Consider the following 15,441-nt stretch of genomic DNA (forward strand, 5'->3'; position numbering starts at 1 on the left):
TCTACATCTCATGGTAAGTTCAGAGTAGTTGATGGTAAATTGAAAATACAACGGTCATCACATAAAATGACTGTTTGTTGTAACTGTCCACTCACATAGGAAGTACAACTGCTTTTCCAGTTTTTGATTTTGATTGGGCATGTGTGATTACGAGGACAATATAAATTTAAAACACCCTTAATTTATGCTGTTTTTAAGGAGTGATTTCACTTCCTTAGAATTTTTATGTTTAACACATGTCTAAAATATGAACACTATACTTCATAAAGGAAACTGCATATGCCATTCAGTATTGTTTACCTTTGGGCAATGAGATGGACGTTTAAAATGGAACTTCTCTAATCTGACAAGATCAGCTGGAATGCTCTGTTTTAAACTTTTCCCTCTTCTTTTTTTGCCATGAAGTTGTAAATAAAGACTGTTATACACATGAAAATACACACACACACACACACACGAATCAACTACATAATGCCTAAAAGAAAACCCACTTAAATGTAATGACATAGGTTAAAAGTAACACAATGGAAATGATAAATACAATTAAAAAAAAAAAAGCTGGAGGACTTATATTAATACCAGACAAAGCAGATTTTAAAATAAAGATTTACTGCTATGGGTAGAGAGGAACACTTCATGATGATAAATGGTAAATTCACCAAGAAGCTATCACAAACCTAAATGTGTATACAACTAACAATGAAGCTTCAAAATACATGAAAAAGACAAAAAAAGAGAAACAAATCCACAATTACGGCTCTAGATTTCAACAGTCTTTTCCTACTTGACAAAACAAGTAGGCAGAAAATGAGTAAGAATACAGGAAAGATAAGCACCAACAACCATCTTCATGAATGGCTACTGATAGAACACTCTGTGCAATAAAAGCAGAATATACACTCTTTTCAAGTGTACATAGAACATACACCAAAAGAAACCATTTTCTGGGCCATAAAACAAGTCTCAATAAATTTAAAAGGATTAATATCATATAAAGTATATTTTCCAAACACAAGAGAGTTTAGTTGGGAATCAGTAACAGAAAAATCTGAAAATCCATATATTTGGAAATCAAGCAACACATTTCTAAATAATCTCTGAGTTAAGAAGGAATCACAAGAGGAATTTAAACTATTTTGAAATGAAAACACAACAAATCAAAACTTGCAAAACAAAGCTAACAGTCCTTCTATGGAAACTCATAGCATTCACTAAGCGCTATGCTATAAAAAGAGAACGATCCCTCAACAATAATCTTAGCTTCCCTCCAAAGAAAATAGGGAAAGAAGAGCAAAGTAAATTCAAAATAAGCAGAATAAAGAAATAACAAGGTGCAGAATTAATTAACCAATGAATAATGAGCAGAAATACAATATAGAAAATCAATGAAACCAAAGCTGGTTCTTTGAAAAAATTCAATAGCATTAATGGGCCTCTCACTGGATTGATCAAGAAAAAGAAGAGAGAACAAACAAATTACCAATATCAGGATTAAAAAAGAGATCACCATTACATACGTTACCACACTGTTAAGACAATAAGGGAATATTACAAATATCTTTAAGCCAATAAATTAGAAAGCTTAGAAGACAAAAGATCCCAGAACATTCAAGAAGCAACAGAGAAGCAGAACAGCCCCACAACCATGAAAGAAAATGAGCTCAGAGCTAAAAACCTCCCAACAAATACAAAACCCCAGGCCCAAGTAGCTTCACTGGTAAATTCTAGCAAAGATTTTAGGAACAGATAATACAAATTCTACATGAACAATCCCATACAATTGAAGAAGAGGAAATACTTGTCTCTTCATTTTAAAAAATCAAACATATTTCTGAAATGAAAATCATACAAAAACATTTTAGGAAAAGAAGATGACACCCCAGTACCACTCGTGATTTAAGGATGCAAAAATCTTTAAAAAATCCATTGTATCAAATCTAGCAATACATAATAAGGACATCAGGAATAGGTGGGTTTTCCCCCAGGAATGTAAGGTTCATTGAACATTAGAAAGCCAGTCAATGTAATTCACCATCTTAATAGAATATAAAGGAGAAAAACCACAGGGTCATTACAACAAACGCAGAAAAACTTTTAATGAAATTCAACACCTCTTCGGGATAAAAACTATCAGCACACTAGGAACAGACAGGAACTTCCTCAACCTAATAAAGGAGGTATAGAAAGCTTACACTAACATCACAGTTTTATAACTTGTTATCCTGAAATAATTTTAGGCTTAGAGAAGACTTACAAAAATAGTACAAAAAATTCCCCTATCCCGTTTACACACCTACCCCTAAGGCTAATATCTTATATAGCCAAAGCACAATGCTCAAAACTAAGAAATTAACGCTGGTATAAAACTGTTACCTACAACCTTATCTGGACTTCACCACCTTCCCACTATGCCCTCTGCTGTCCCAGGACCCCGTCTGGGACCCTGTGCTGCCTTCGGTCAGCGTGACCTCTGTCCCCTCCAGCCTGCCCAATTCCACGGTCAAGCCTTGCCTTTCGTGAAGTTGACACTGTTGGGGCTACCTGGCCAGTTATTTCGAGGAATGCCCCCTCCATTTGGGTGCTTCAGGTTTTCTCATGATTATGTTGAGATTATGCATTCTGAGAAAGAATACCACAAAAGTGATCTAGCCTTCCCACAGCCTCATATCAGGGCCACATATCAGCTGGCTTAAGACAGGGTCTGCCAGGCTTTTCTACTGAAAAGTTACTCTTTAAAACTTTGTAAATAATAAATGTTTGAGGAGAGATACATTGAGACTATGCAAATATTCTCTTTCTTAAACTTCTGCCCGCCGATTTTAACATTCATTGGTAGATCCTACATGCAGTAAGTTCCCCTCTGGGGGTCTGATGGCGATTTTCTAGTTCCCTCATTCCTTCTACATTTATTTTATTTTGTTTTATTTATTTTGTTTCATTTTATTCTGACATTCATGGGATTCTTTATTTAAATATTTATATATTATTAATTTTATTGTCTTCTTAAAGTTTTAATGCTACTTATGACTATGTAATATATCCACTTAGTTGAAAATTCAAAAGTTGCAAAAGCACACGTAATGAAAAGTTGAACACACACCACGGGTCTCATTAACTTAGTTCCCTCTCCTAAGGCAACCAATGTTACCAGTATCTTGATATGTTTCCAGCAATATAATGCATAAGAAGTATATACACACATATTTTTTCTTTTATGAAACTTCATTCTACATTTATTAATTGTAATTCATCTATAAGGAAGACATGTCCCTTCTCAACATTTTATTTATTTGTTCAATCATTTATTTTTGTAGTGTGGACTTACAGATATTTATTTTGTTATTGAGATTGTTCTAGCTTTCACCACTGGGACTTATTTAAGGTTGGCTCCTGCATCCTATTAATGTACCTCTATCTATCTATCTATCTATCTATCTATCTATCTATCTTTTTTACTTTTTGGCACCACAAAATTCCTTGGGCTTATCTTTTATTTTCCCCATCTCAGCTCTGAAATCAACTACTTTTCCAAGTAACTTTGGTTCTTTTTATTGAAGAATGATATTTAAAAACTAAGATCTCAGTACTATCTGTGATAATTAACATCATGTTTAATGATAAAAGATGTTTTCTCTATAAGATCAAGAACAAAACCAGGATGTTCATGCCTCCATTTCTATTCAACATTATAATGAGGTCCCAGCCAATATACTGAGCCAAAAAACAAAAAGAAAAAGAAAAAAAGAAATACATACCAATTAAAAATGAAGTAAAACTTCTTATTTACATAAGACATAATCACCTATGCAAAGAATATGGGCTAATCTACAAAAAAAAAGCTACTGAGTTTTGCAAGTTTGCAGGACATAAGGTAAATATACAATATCAACTGTATTTCTATATATTGGTAGCAAACAAACTGAAAATAAAATTTTAAATACCATTTATATTAGAAGACATGAATACTTAAGGACAAAATTAACAAAACAAGGATAAGACTTGAACATGGAAAATTACGAAACATTACAGAGAGACATTAAAGAAGACCTAAATAAATGGAGAGGTATATGATGTTCATGGATCTGAAGCTTCGATCCTGTTCAAAGGTCTATTCTGTCCCAAATTTATCCATAGATTCAACGCAATATTACACAAAATCCCAGATTTTTGTAGAAAATGACAAACTGAGTGTAAAGTCTATACAGAAATTTATCTAGATAAATTCCTCTTATAAAACATCCTCCAGAGAATCTTAAAGCTTGAAGGCATTTCAGAGGTCATAATTTTGTGTGAGTAAAATGGCTTGTCCATTTCCCCACAGGAAGGAAGAAGCAAATTTAGGACATGGATTTCCACACTTCAATCTTGTGCTCTTCATGGATATTCACAATTAAGATTAATTCACTTTTCTTACTTAACCTAGGAAGAGATCCAGATTTCCCTTAAAGATACTAGCGTCTCTATATGAATTTATCTCTAGTTTTGCCACAATATATACAAAAGTGGCCAATAATTATGTAATAATAGATCTACAAAATAGTAAAGCTCCCCAAGAGTATTACAGCATCCCCATAACTAATTCCCTGTTCCTTAGTGATACAAACCCAGACAGACCCAATCGCGCGTTCACAGCCTTTCAGAGACAGACTCAGAATGTGCAGGCGCCGCGATCCCGCTGCTCTCGTATCCCTCAAGCACGCAAGACGCCTGGAAACATCAACGCCTCGTCTGACATCCACCCGAGTAAACCTGCAGCAGCCTTCAGTCCCGATGATTTCTGTTTGTGGACGCTTTGTAATTTTTGTGGTTGTGCTTCTTTATGGAAGACACTTAAGACCTTTGCTCAGAGTAAGTGGCATCTATTTTTACCAATTATAACAATTTAAACTCCTGCCTCCATAATACATCACCTAAAGCTATGTTTTGGCAGCTCCTTCTTCCTGCTGGCTGGCCCCCTCCAATCCCATTCACCTCAAGGGAGCTGGTGGGTGTCTTGCTATCACCTCGGCTCTGGGCATGTCTAGCCCTGCAGAGCAGAGACAGGATGTGTGTCTCTCAGCGCTTTCCCCAGTTGACGCCAAACTCCCACTTAACACAGAGAGCCTAACCCTGATGAGGAAATCTTTGTGGCGTATCTTAGTCTCCTGACAGGACAGAAGAAAGCCCATGTTTTGCCTCTTCTTTAAGTTAGCAGTGACACAACAGTGCCTCACAATTGTCTCTTCAAGAAATGTTTTCTCTCCTTCCTTCTTTCTCTCTACCCCCCACCCTTTTTTTTTACTGAGTTCTCCTTGGTGAGGGTACAACAAAGGGATATATGTTTGTGGCTTACAGCTTTGTACACCAAAGAAAACCTCTGACCGGGGCGCCTGGGTGGCTCAGTTGGTTAAGCGACTGCCTTCGGCTAGGGTCATGATCCTGGAGTCCTGGGATCGAGTCCCGCATCGGGCTACCTGCTCAGCAGGGAGTCTGCTTCTCCCTCTCCCGCTCCCCCCTCTTATGCTCTTTCTCTCTCTCACTCTCTCTCTCAAATAAATAAATAAAATCTTTAAAAAAAAAAAAAAGAAAAGAAAACCTCTGACCATGTATTATTTCTGGGAGACATGAGAAGACTTTGATCCTTCTCTTTGACAAGGGTCTTCTGTAGTGAACTGATTTGATAAAAACAGTACATAGCCACCATTAGGGTCTAAATAGGGATACAACCCATAAAGAACATTATCAGTGTTATAAAGTGGATGTCTACTTGTCTACATGGAGTTAATAAATATTTAAGAACGGTCATGTGCTTCTCAGAAGGGTCAGGAAGGATCCAATATCTACCCCAGTGCTTTGTACATGGTGGGAGTCTAAAGTTCGAGTAGAGGTGTTTAATACCACACAACTATTCCACAACAAATGCTTAGAAAATCACCACACTCCCTATTCCCGTAACATAAGGCAAAAATTCAGTACTTGTCTTCTTCCTCGTAAGTCATATGGTATCATTCTATCTTTACCTTAGGGATTAATAGAAAAGAATATTTGGCACAAAATAGACATTTCCTAAGTGTTGCTGATTATATATCTTTCAGGGGAAAACTGGAATAAATTGAAACAGAAGGATTAAGTACACAAAAGAACTAGATAAAGATTCTAAGCAAATATGGAAATACATAAAAATTTGATAGTAAAATTTTTATAAAAATTTTACACAAGCGTTTGAAAATCAAAAAATCAAAATCAGTGTCTGTACTAACAATGCCTGAAATAGTACAAATAAAATAGACAAAGATTAAAAAGAAGGACTAGACACAATGATTTCCTGTCCTAAGCAAAAATTACAGTATTAAAAACAAGTAATAAGCAGATTACAATAAAAATAAAGTTATAAAATTAGTAGCATCCATTTTGTGGGCATTAAAATTCAGTTTCAAATTATAGAGAAGCCCGAAATAAGAAAAATATTCATTCCTTTGTTAAATATTGAAAACTAAAGTGCTTTTAATTCCTTTTCAAATAAGATCTGTATGAATAAATTTGTAGAGTTCACTTTAAAATTAAAGACATAAAGACAAGGAAAAACATTCTGATTTTGTTTTGCTAGTTTTCTTAAAGAATAACGTAACATTGGGTCTTTATTTTTTCTCTTAATATTAAGGAAACAATGAGAAGCAAACCAACATTACTGTGATAAAAGAAAAATCAATTACCATACTGAATAACATTTCAAGATGCATTTGGGGAGTCAGAATCAATAAATTTTTGGGCTGAGAAGTTCAATATTATATTCAATTATATGTAGAATAAAAATGAAAACTACATCATTGAATTTTATTCACTTAAAACTTTTTTTTGGCCGTAAATTCATTTTAGCCAAAATATATAAAGATTGTTCCATGAAAATAACCTACCTTTTTATCATAAACATCTTGCCAGTTGACTCCAGAGAAGAAACTGTGCCTCATAATTTCTTTTGCATCATCTGGGCCCCCGCCAAGGCTAAGAGACAGAAACAAGAGTGAGAGAGCATTAAGACATTTACATAAGCCCAAAAGGAAACAAAAAAAGTGTTCACGAAATGTAATTCTCCGTGGTTTACATAGTTCTTGAGATCAAGAGCTGTACCAATAAAAAGCTTTTGCTGTCAGATCTGATTTCCCTAACGTGCTATTAATAAGAAGTCGGTTGAGCACCCAACTCTTGATTTTGGCTCAGGTCACGTCATGATCTCAGGGTCAAGGGATCGAGCCCCATGTTGGGAGTCCGCTTGAGATTCTCTCTCCCTCTCCCTCTGCCTTGTCCCTGCACTTCCCTCGCACTCTCTCTCTCAAATAAATAAATCTTTAAAAAAAAGAAGAAGAAGAAGAAGAAGTAGCCTCAGGACAACGTCGTACCTGCAAAGAGTGCAGGCTTTGGGGACAAAACCGAAATAGGCAATGAGCGCTGGAACTTAAAAGATATGTGACAAGAACAAGCTCTTAGTCCCAGTGTCCCCACTGTAGAGGGGGACAATGATACCAGCCTGGTGGATCACCACGAGTGTTAGAAATAACAGAGGTAAGCACTTAGCACAACAAATGGGAGCAACTGCCATAGTCAATTCTATAAACCAAATTTATTGTGGTTAAGACTCAGGTCAAACTATCCTTGTTACCATAAATTCTGAAATGACTAAATAATTAGTAAGAAAAGCAACTTGTACAGTATTGCTAATAGATAGAAACTCAGTGGCTATTTTCATACCTGAAGTTAATTTCCACAGAAATGACGTTGCTAATCTACGAAATATCACTGTAACCTAATTTATTATGCAAGCTCTAATACATGTTACCAATTTAAAGATGCCCCCCCATCTTTGCAGGTACTCTTACTTAACAGAGAGCCGGCACAGTATGAAATTCAGGTATTTTCCAGCTTTCTCAGTCTCATATAGTGCATATTAGTCACTACGAAGAAGGAATGAGAAAAGCAAAAAAAAAACAAAAACAAAAACAAAAAACCAGATGGAAGCAAGAGGGGAGTGAAAGGGAAGAAAAAAAGAAAGAATGGGGAAAGAGCAGGGAAAAGAAAGGAAAGGCAATCTGTTTAAATCTGGATTGACAGAGCAAGCTTTCTCTGGTCTTGTTCACGGCCAGGAACGGTGTACTTAACAGCCAGCTCTCAGGGGGAAATGATGCATGTGTAATACTACATATGCAGATTATATGTACACGTTTGTTATGAATTTTACAGACATAAAGGATGCGAGGCACAAAATTTATAAAAAATAATAAAATACAGAACGCCCTTTACTCTAAAATAGCCAAGTGATGCTCACAGAAAACATTTGTTAATTTTTGCTGAACTCGAAAGCCACACTAATTGGGTTAGGAGTAGCTCCAACGTGAATACTGGCTGATGTTTTTGTTTATGGTGAAGACTAATTTGAAAGTGATACAACAAAGACACACATCAGACCTTCGCTTGCTTGTCAGTTATATGAGTGATTTCCTTGATGAATGGTGGAAGAATATTTCCTCATTTTTGTGTGCTATTCACAATGTCATGGATAAAGACAGAACAAACATTAAAATGTAATCTGTATAGGGTGCCTGGGTGGCTCAGTCGGTTAAGTGTCTGACTCTTGATTTCGGCTCAGGTCATGATCTCAGGGTGTGAGATCGAGCGAGCCCTGTGTCTGGCTCCATGCCCAGTGTGGAGCCTGCTTAAGATTCTCTCTCTGCCCCTCCTTGTTGCTCTCTCTCTCCAAAAAAATAAAATAAAAGTAAAATGTAATCTGTGTTATTAACATTTTCTCTATTAGTTTCTTAAATCTAAACAATCAACAAAACAATAAAGCAAGCCCTGACTTACAAAGTTTGCCAATTTTGGTGATGTAAATACTCCCCCCCCATGGCCAATTTCAAGTTAGGAACCTGATGTCACTCAACACAGAAGTGGGAAGACGTGCACAGAAGCAAACCGTTCTTTAGTATTTCTATATAGACACAACAGATAAAAGCAACCTCAAAAGCACCAAGAAGAGTAAAACGTAACAAAATTATTAAGGAGTGATGAATTATGAGTATTTATTACCTGTGTTTTTAATGTACTTGATTTGATCTGTAAGTTCATATAATTTGATTTGTAACTATGACCGTATTAAACAACCAGCTCACAAAATCCTTGAAATGTAACACTGGCTCTTATGAGTCGGTACATGCCAACTCCCACACACCACTGGGTAGGAAGAAACAAACAGGTCATAATAAACAAATGATAATACAATCTAATGGTGCTGGTTATTATTAGGTATAAGGAACACACGACTGGGGAAGAATCCAGGATTCCCTGATACATGGTCAGAATGGAGCCGATATCGGAGTATCTGTGGTGATGATCCGTGGTTCCCACAGTCTAGGTCTCCTGTCCCAGACTGTACGGAATGAACCACCGGGCTGACAGGGAACTTCTAGACTAGACCAGATGGTACTAGCGGTGTTCGTAGGCAGGGCTTTCTGACTGGCGGGTCTGTATTTAGCGAATGCCAAAACTCCACCCCCTGGCCATGCTCTTTCTTCGTCTACTCCAAGTGGTGTATGTCCCTCCCTGGCTGGGCTGCAAAGTCTTTTGAGGGCAGAGATCAGGACTGGATGATCCAAAAAGCATTCTGAGCTCATACTTAGGGAGTCAGAAAAAGCAGTGTTTCTGAAGAGAATTTAACATCTCGAAGTATGCATCAAAGTAGTCTGCATGAGGAAACTCAGAAGCTTGCTGTACTTTCTTATACTTACGCTATTGTTTTTATTTTGAATGACACAGGAGATGGTGGGGGAGGTGGGAATTGGGAGTAGAGAACCATCATCATTTTGTAAATAGAAGGTTTTAATCCAGCTTCAGTTATTCATTTTATGTCACCCCTCTGTTCTCTAGCAATAGCTTGGCTTTGGACATTGCCAGCATTTAATCTATATTTGTCAAATATATAAAAAACTAAAGTATCAGCCATGAGTACTATGTGAAGTCTAAGAATATAATCTTAGACTGCCATTTTAGAAGCTGGGAGAGATTCTTTAACACGCACTTTCTCCAAGTGTGAAACTGTCAAAAATTTCAATGTCAATGACTCCCTAATATACGATTTAAGACTTCAAAATAATATCAAAATATGATTTGCACTAGGATATTTATGTCTAAGAATAGTAAACTCCGATATCAGAATGCCAAATTAAATCCTCAGCTACATGGATTCTTCATTAGTAGGAACATCATGGAATGTGTATTTTCCTGGTGCTACTGAATGCAGCATGAGGTCATGCTTTTCTTAGAAACTGTGCATAGGAGGATAGAGGAGATACTAATAGAATGAGCATAAAGTGATGGAGAATAAGAAATAAAGGCAAAATGGTAGTTGACCCTTTCGTAGAATGGACAGAAATTCAGTAAAGAGTATCAGAAAAATTCATCAGTATTTACAATTGTTGAATAGGAAGAATAATGAGGTCTATCGTTATGTTATCTTATGTTTCCAAAGACTTTTCAGGGTCCTTGAGTGGCTCTTTCTCTTTCTTTCTACCTCTTAAATTCTGTTTCTCAGGATTCTGTCCTAGGCCTTCTTCCCTTTGTACTAGACTCTCCCCACTATTCTCATGGCTCCAGTAGCCTCTGAGATGGCGATGGGGCCCCAAAGCATATATTCAGCCACTGTGTGTCTACTAAGCACTGATATGATTTTCAGCTGCTGGCTTCACATTCTGTGACTCCCTGTTCTAATGCATCCATGATGAATCTGCCAGAGCTACCTTTCATAACACAAATCCGATTACACCATCTTTTACTTTTCATAATACAGTGGCTTTTCATACTCTTCTGAATAAAGGATAAATATTTTCTAAGAAGCATAAGGTCTTTGCAATCTACCATTTCAGCTTTATCTCCCAACATTACCCAACTCATACTCTACACACTCTAGTCGCTGAACTTCTCAAATGCCATGTTCATTTGCAATTCTAGATTCCTTTCCATGTCAATTTCTCTGCATGAACCCCCACCCCCCCGTGGACTCCAACCTTTCCAGCCCCCTAGACAGAGCTAATAATTTCAACAGGCACTTGTAGGTAGACCTGAGCAACTGTGAAGACACGTTCTGTGTCCCGCATTACTCTACGAACATCGACAGCAGAGCTTCTTTGTCTCGCTCATCCTCGCATTCCTGATATTTTAATGCAACAGTGGAGGGGCTTGACATATCCACCTTAAATGAAAACAGCAAATCATTGAAAATACCCTATCTTCCCTTTAGATAATACCAACCTCTGGATGGACAAACCTTCAGGAGTTGTCCTACACATCAGCCCACTAACATTCTAGAAATTTACCTCACATTTACTCAACAATTATTAAGTATCTACTATGTGCTATGCCCCCGCCCCGGCCCCGGGGGGGTGGGGTGGGGATAGGAAAATGAATGAGACACAGACACAAGAACCACAAATACCAGTTTGTTCTACCAGCTGCTTACAGAGGGGACCATAAGGGAAAGGGCTGTCAGATTTACCTGGAGGAGTCATGAAAGGATGGGCTAAAAATTCACTGCCCTTGAAATCCAAGCCAAATATTAGATCCCAAAATCAAGTAGATAAAATGGAAATCCTAGCTCTGTTTAAAGATCACCTATCACCAAGTGCTGCCTGTTACATTAATTATGAAATAATCACACTAAAAATGGAACACATTTCACAACCTGAACCAACTGAGAAGTGGGTGCACTGCAAATCAGATACAGGAGAAATACCAATAGGCACCAAGAAAGTTGATTACTCTTATTCCACAGGAATTTTCTGTAGGATAAATCACTTAACCCTTTCCGGGCCTGTTTTGTCCTTATTCAAATATAAATGAGAATAATATCTACCTATCAACTCTACAAGGCCATAGAAACAGCAAAGGGGACAACAGATATGCAAATGTCCTGAAAAAGAACACTTGAAATCACTCTACAAATACAAGGTAAGCTCCCCATTACCAGGATCATAAAACACATTTCTGAAAGGTTCTTCAAGAAGCAAAAGGATGGTGTCTCTTTTATTATGTTTGCTTATTTCTGCTGAAAGTAAAATCATGCTTCTTATAAATTTAGAAGCTACAAGTGTGTGATGGAAACCATTTCTAAGGTAAACAAAACCCATATTTTAGGATTCATTTATTCCTTCCTGCATTAATTCAGTCTGTCAACAAATACATAATGAGCAGCAACCCAAAACAGAACTTTGCAAAAACACATTAGGGAAGATTTGACAATAAAATCTTGAAATCTATCCTCAAGATACTTAGTATCTAAGTGATTTTTAGAGCAATGCTGGCTGTCCTATATGTCTACAGGAAAAAACGAGAGATTCAGGGACGTTTTTACGTTAATAGTCATCTCATACGTGGCTTACAAATTGTATGTGTAGATGAATATAGAAACATGAACAAAGAATACTACAGTTCACTGATTAAGTAAGCAAAGGGCTGTAGGATTCTTCAGGTCACAGTTGTAGCTACAAAAGAAATACAAAATGTGTAAACGTATTTTGCCATTAATCCTCTCAGCCACACAAGGAAAAGCGTATCTTCAAATGGCAAACAAAAAAAAGTAGTTGGATGTGTTAACACAGGTTGGGATGAGAGGACAGTACAGAGCCCAGTCTATCTTTTTTATTATGTAAATTAGCATAAATATAAAGACCCAGAGACTGAAAGGAAAAAAAAAAGGGATACTTCTATCCCCACAATAGCAAGTACCAGGGCAATTAAGAAACTGTTCACTCACAATATGGATATGAAAACCCTCAAAATCCTTATTTGGCAAAATCTGCATAAGGTTTCCAAGTCAGGAAAGAGTTGAAGAAATTTTTACAATGTTCTGTATTATGCAGTTAAAAATAAGTCAGTATTTCAGTGGGAAGATGTCTACACCAAATACACTGCTCCTTGGAGTTAGTTATATTTGGATTAATCTCCATATCACAATCTACCCACACTCGTCCATAGCCCATCGAGTGTTATTTGTGGCTTACCGTTTATTTGGATCCTTTATCAAGAGCCCTGAAAGCAGTGATTTTGCATCTGAAGAGAGTGTTCGAGGAAATTTAATGTCTTCCATTAGTATTAGTTCAAAAAGTTTCTCATGATCCTGGTTGTAGAAAGGTAGCCTCCCACACATCATCTCATACATGACGACCCCCAGGCCCCACCAATCCACGGCTCGGCCATAGTCATTGTCTTCTAACACCTAAGAGGGAAACCAGTGAAAAGATTCGTTATTACACATCAACTTTTAGAGCAGTCTTTACCAGATGTACAATTCTTACATCAAAGTGAATCCTAACTTGCAAAGCCTAGGTAGGCTACTCTCACATCTTGACATTTAAACTAGAAAGCATCCCACAAAAGATATGAATCACACCAGATATGTGAAATGTTCAATCCATGTCCCAAAGTGGCCAGTATACCATAAAGGGCCACGTGGCACATTCCAAGTGAGTGATGACTAAGGCTCAAGCAAAAATGGTTTGTGTATCTGCACATTTTCTCATAGGCCTACTTAATTTTTCACTCTGGTTTTACTAATGTGGACTTCAAGTAACTTGGAGGGAAGTCGTGCTGACTGAGCATAAGGAACCATGGAGAAGAACTAAGGAACTTGAGTCAAACTGTGAGGACAGCAATCATGTACGCAGAGTCATATAGACAGGTTCAGGGCACAGCGAGCATGACAATCAAGCTGGAAACTTCTGGAGGGCTCATGCATGTTTAAACTCTTTAAGGAAATAGTCAACAAAGTGAATATAAAGATTTACTGTTTGGGGTGTGTCCAAAGCTTTAGTACCTCACAATAAAATTTCTGTTAAACACAAACACCAAAAATCACAGTGCAGTATCTCTCTGGTATATGCCCTTAAATTTATTTCCCAAAATACATTCTGTGCAAAATAAATTTTGAAAGAAAGGATAGGACAGTATCAGTTAGGCTATGTTAGAGCCACCTACTCAAATCAGGGCATAATAATTCAGCATTTGTCTCAGGAAAATGTTGATTTGTACCTTCTTATTAGGTATGTTCCTCATCCAATGCAATTTTCTTCACTTATTTGGATCTTCCAATATTTTTTTAAAGATTTTATTTATTTATTTGAGAGACAGAGAGACAAAGAGAGCACAAGGAGGGGTTGGGGCAGAAGGAGAAGGAGAGAGAATCTCAAAAGCAGACTCCTAGCTGCGTGTGGAGCCCGACACAGGACTCGATCCCAGGACCCTGAGATCACAACCTGAGGCGAAGGCAGACGCTTAACTAACTGAGCCACCCAGGTGCCCCAGGATCTTTCAGTATTTTATTTTAAATTACTATATCTGAATAATCTTAAAGCCTACTTTATCTGATTCTCTTAGCTTTGGGACAAATAGAGAAAGAAAACCAATTAAAAAAATCTTATAACTGATTACATAAGAATTTGATACAGAAAAAAGTGGTGCACATGTTCCAAACTTTCTTAGTTTGAGTTAAGTAAATAAGTTGTTGAAGATTACTCCTATGTGACTTTTATTTAAAATTTACCAATAATTTCATAGAATTGACATGGTATGTTTGACAGTTAGACCATGATTACCTATCAATGCTATGAAAGGCACTTGGTAGAGAGGGTATTTATATGCATGGAGAATGTAATTTTGAGAAAAAACTATGTTACTTAAAGATTACTTCAGCAGTTTTTTTCAAATGTTATGAGAAGATTTTTACTTCGGTTGTATCCAGTCTCAAGATGACATAGGAACTGCATTAGCAAGATATGAACACAAGTCCAGTTCCTATGTTTTTCCAAAAAATCTTTTGTAGAGTAACAAACTAAGCAAAATATTTTGGGGAAGAACAAATTCTAGTTTTTGTCTTTGGCTAAAAATATTTCAGATTTCTACTTGTTCGAAATGAGTAATGTAAGAACACAGAGAAAACAAGAAATAACCTAAAGAAGCAGAAAGAATTCAGCTGTGTACTTATTACTTCAGTGAAAGAAAACGCTGTATGTATGATTTTTAAATACCAGTGACTTTTGATTGTTCAAGAATCTATCTCCTGTCCAATTAGTAGAATGGACTGTTTGTGGGCCTGATCTAATAGATCCAGGATTTCACCTAATGACAAACAATTTTAAAATCTAAGTAACCTTTTACTCAATTCCTACAACACCAACAAAACAGTGGCACGCGCAAAAAAGAGCCAAATGTGGTTTTTAACCTCTTTTTTCATAAAACCATAAAAAGCATAAAAGCTGGATTAACTGCTTCCCGAACCCACGTTTCACCAGCCGGGTTCTCATCCCCAGCTGGTAAAACTGGCAATCCTTTATTTTTGTTTAAATACCTGGTTTGCAGCCAGAAGGGAAAGTGAGTACATAAAAAAAGGGTTTTATTTTTGAAAAGAAATAAGCAACTGAAAAA

The 15,441-nt window shown here is 36.8% G+C and overlaps 1 protein-coding gene across 4 annotated transcripts in view; it reads right to left on the reverse strand.

Moving 5' to 3' along the window:
- AKT3 (AKT serine/threonine kinase 3) overlaps positions 1-15,441 on the reverse strand; it is a 309,013-nt gene that overhangs the window by 34,217 nt on the left and 259,355 nt on the right. For all 4 annotated transcript variants that reach the window (XM_064594416.1, XM_045877574.3, XM_064594415.1 and 1 more), the window contains 2 exons: positions 13,023-13,237; positions 6,894-6,981 (listed from right to left, as the gene is read on the reverse strand). In XM_064594416.1, the coding sequence (XP_064450486.1) occupies positions 6,894-6,981; positions 13,023-13,237 (303 nt within the window). The remainder of the gene's footprint in view (positions 1-6,893; positions 6,982-13,022; positions 13,238-15,441) is intronic.

The sequence above is a fragment of the Mirounga angustirostris genome, unplaced genomic scaffold (genome assembly GCF_029215605.1).
Source record: "Mirounga angustirostris isolate CCGP_5_RB_7025 unplaced genomic scaffold, mMirAng1.0.hap1 SCAF_6, whole genome shotgun sequence".
Classification (NCBI taxonomy): domain Eukaryota; kingdom Metazoa; phylum Chordata; class Mammalia; order Carnivora; family Phocidae; genus Mirounga; species Mirounga angustirostris.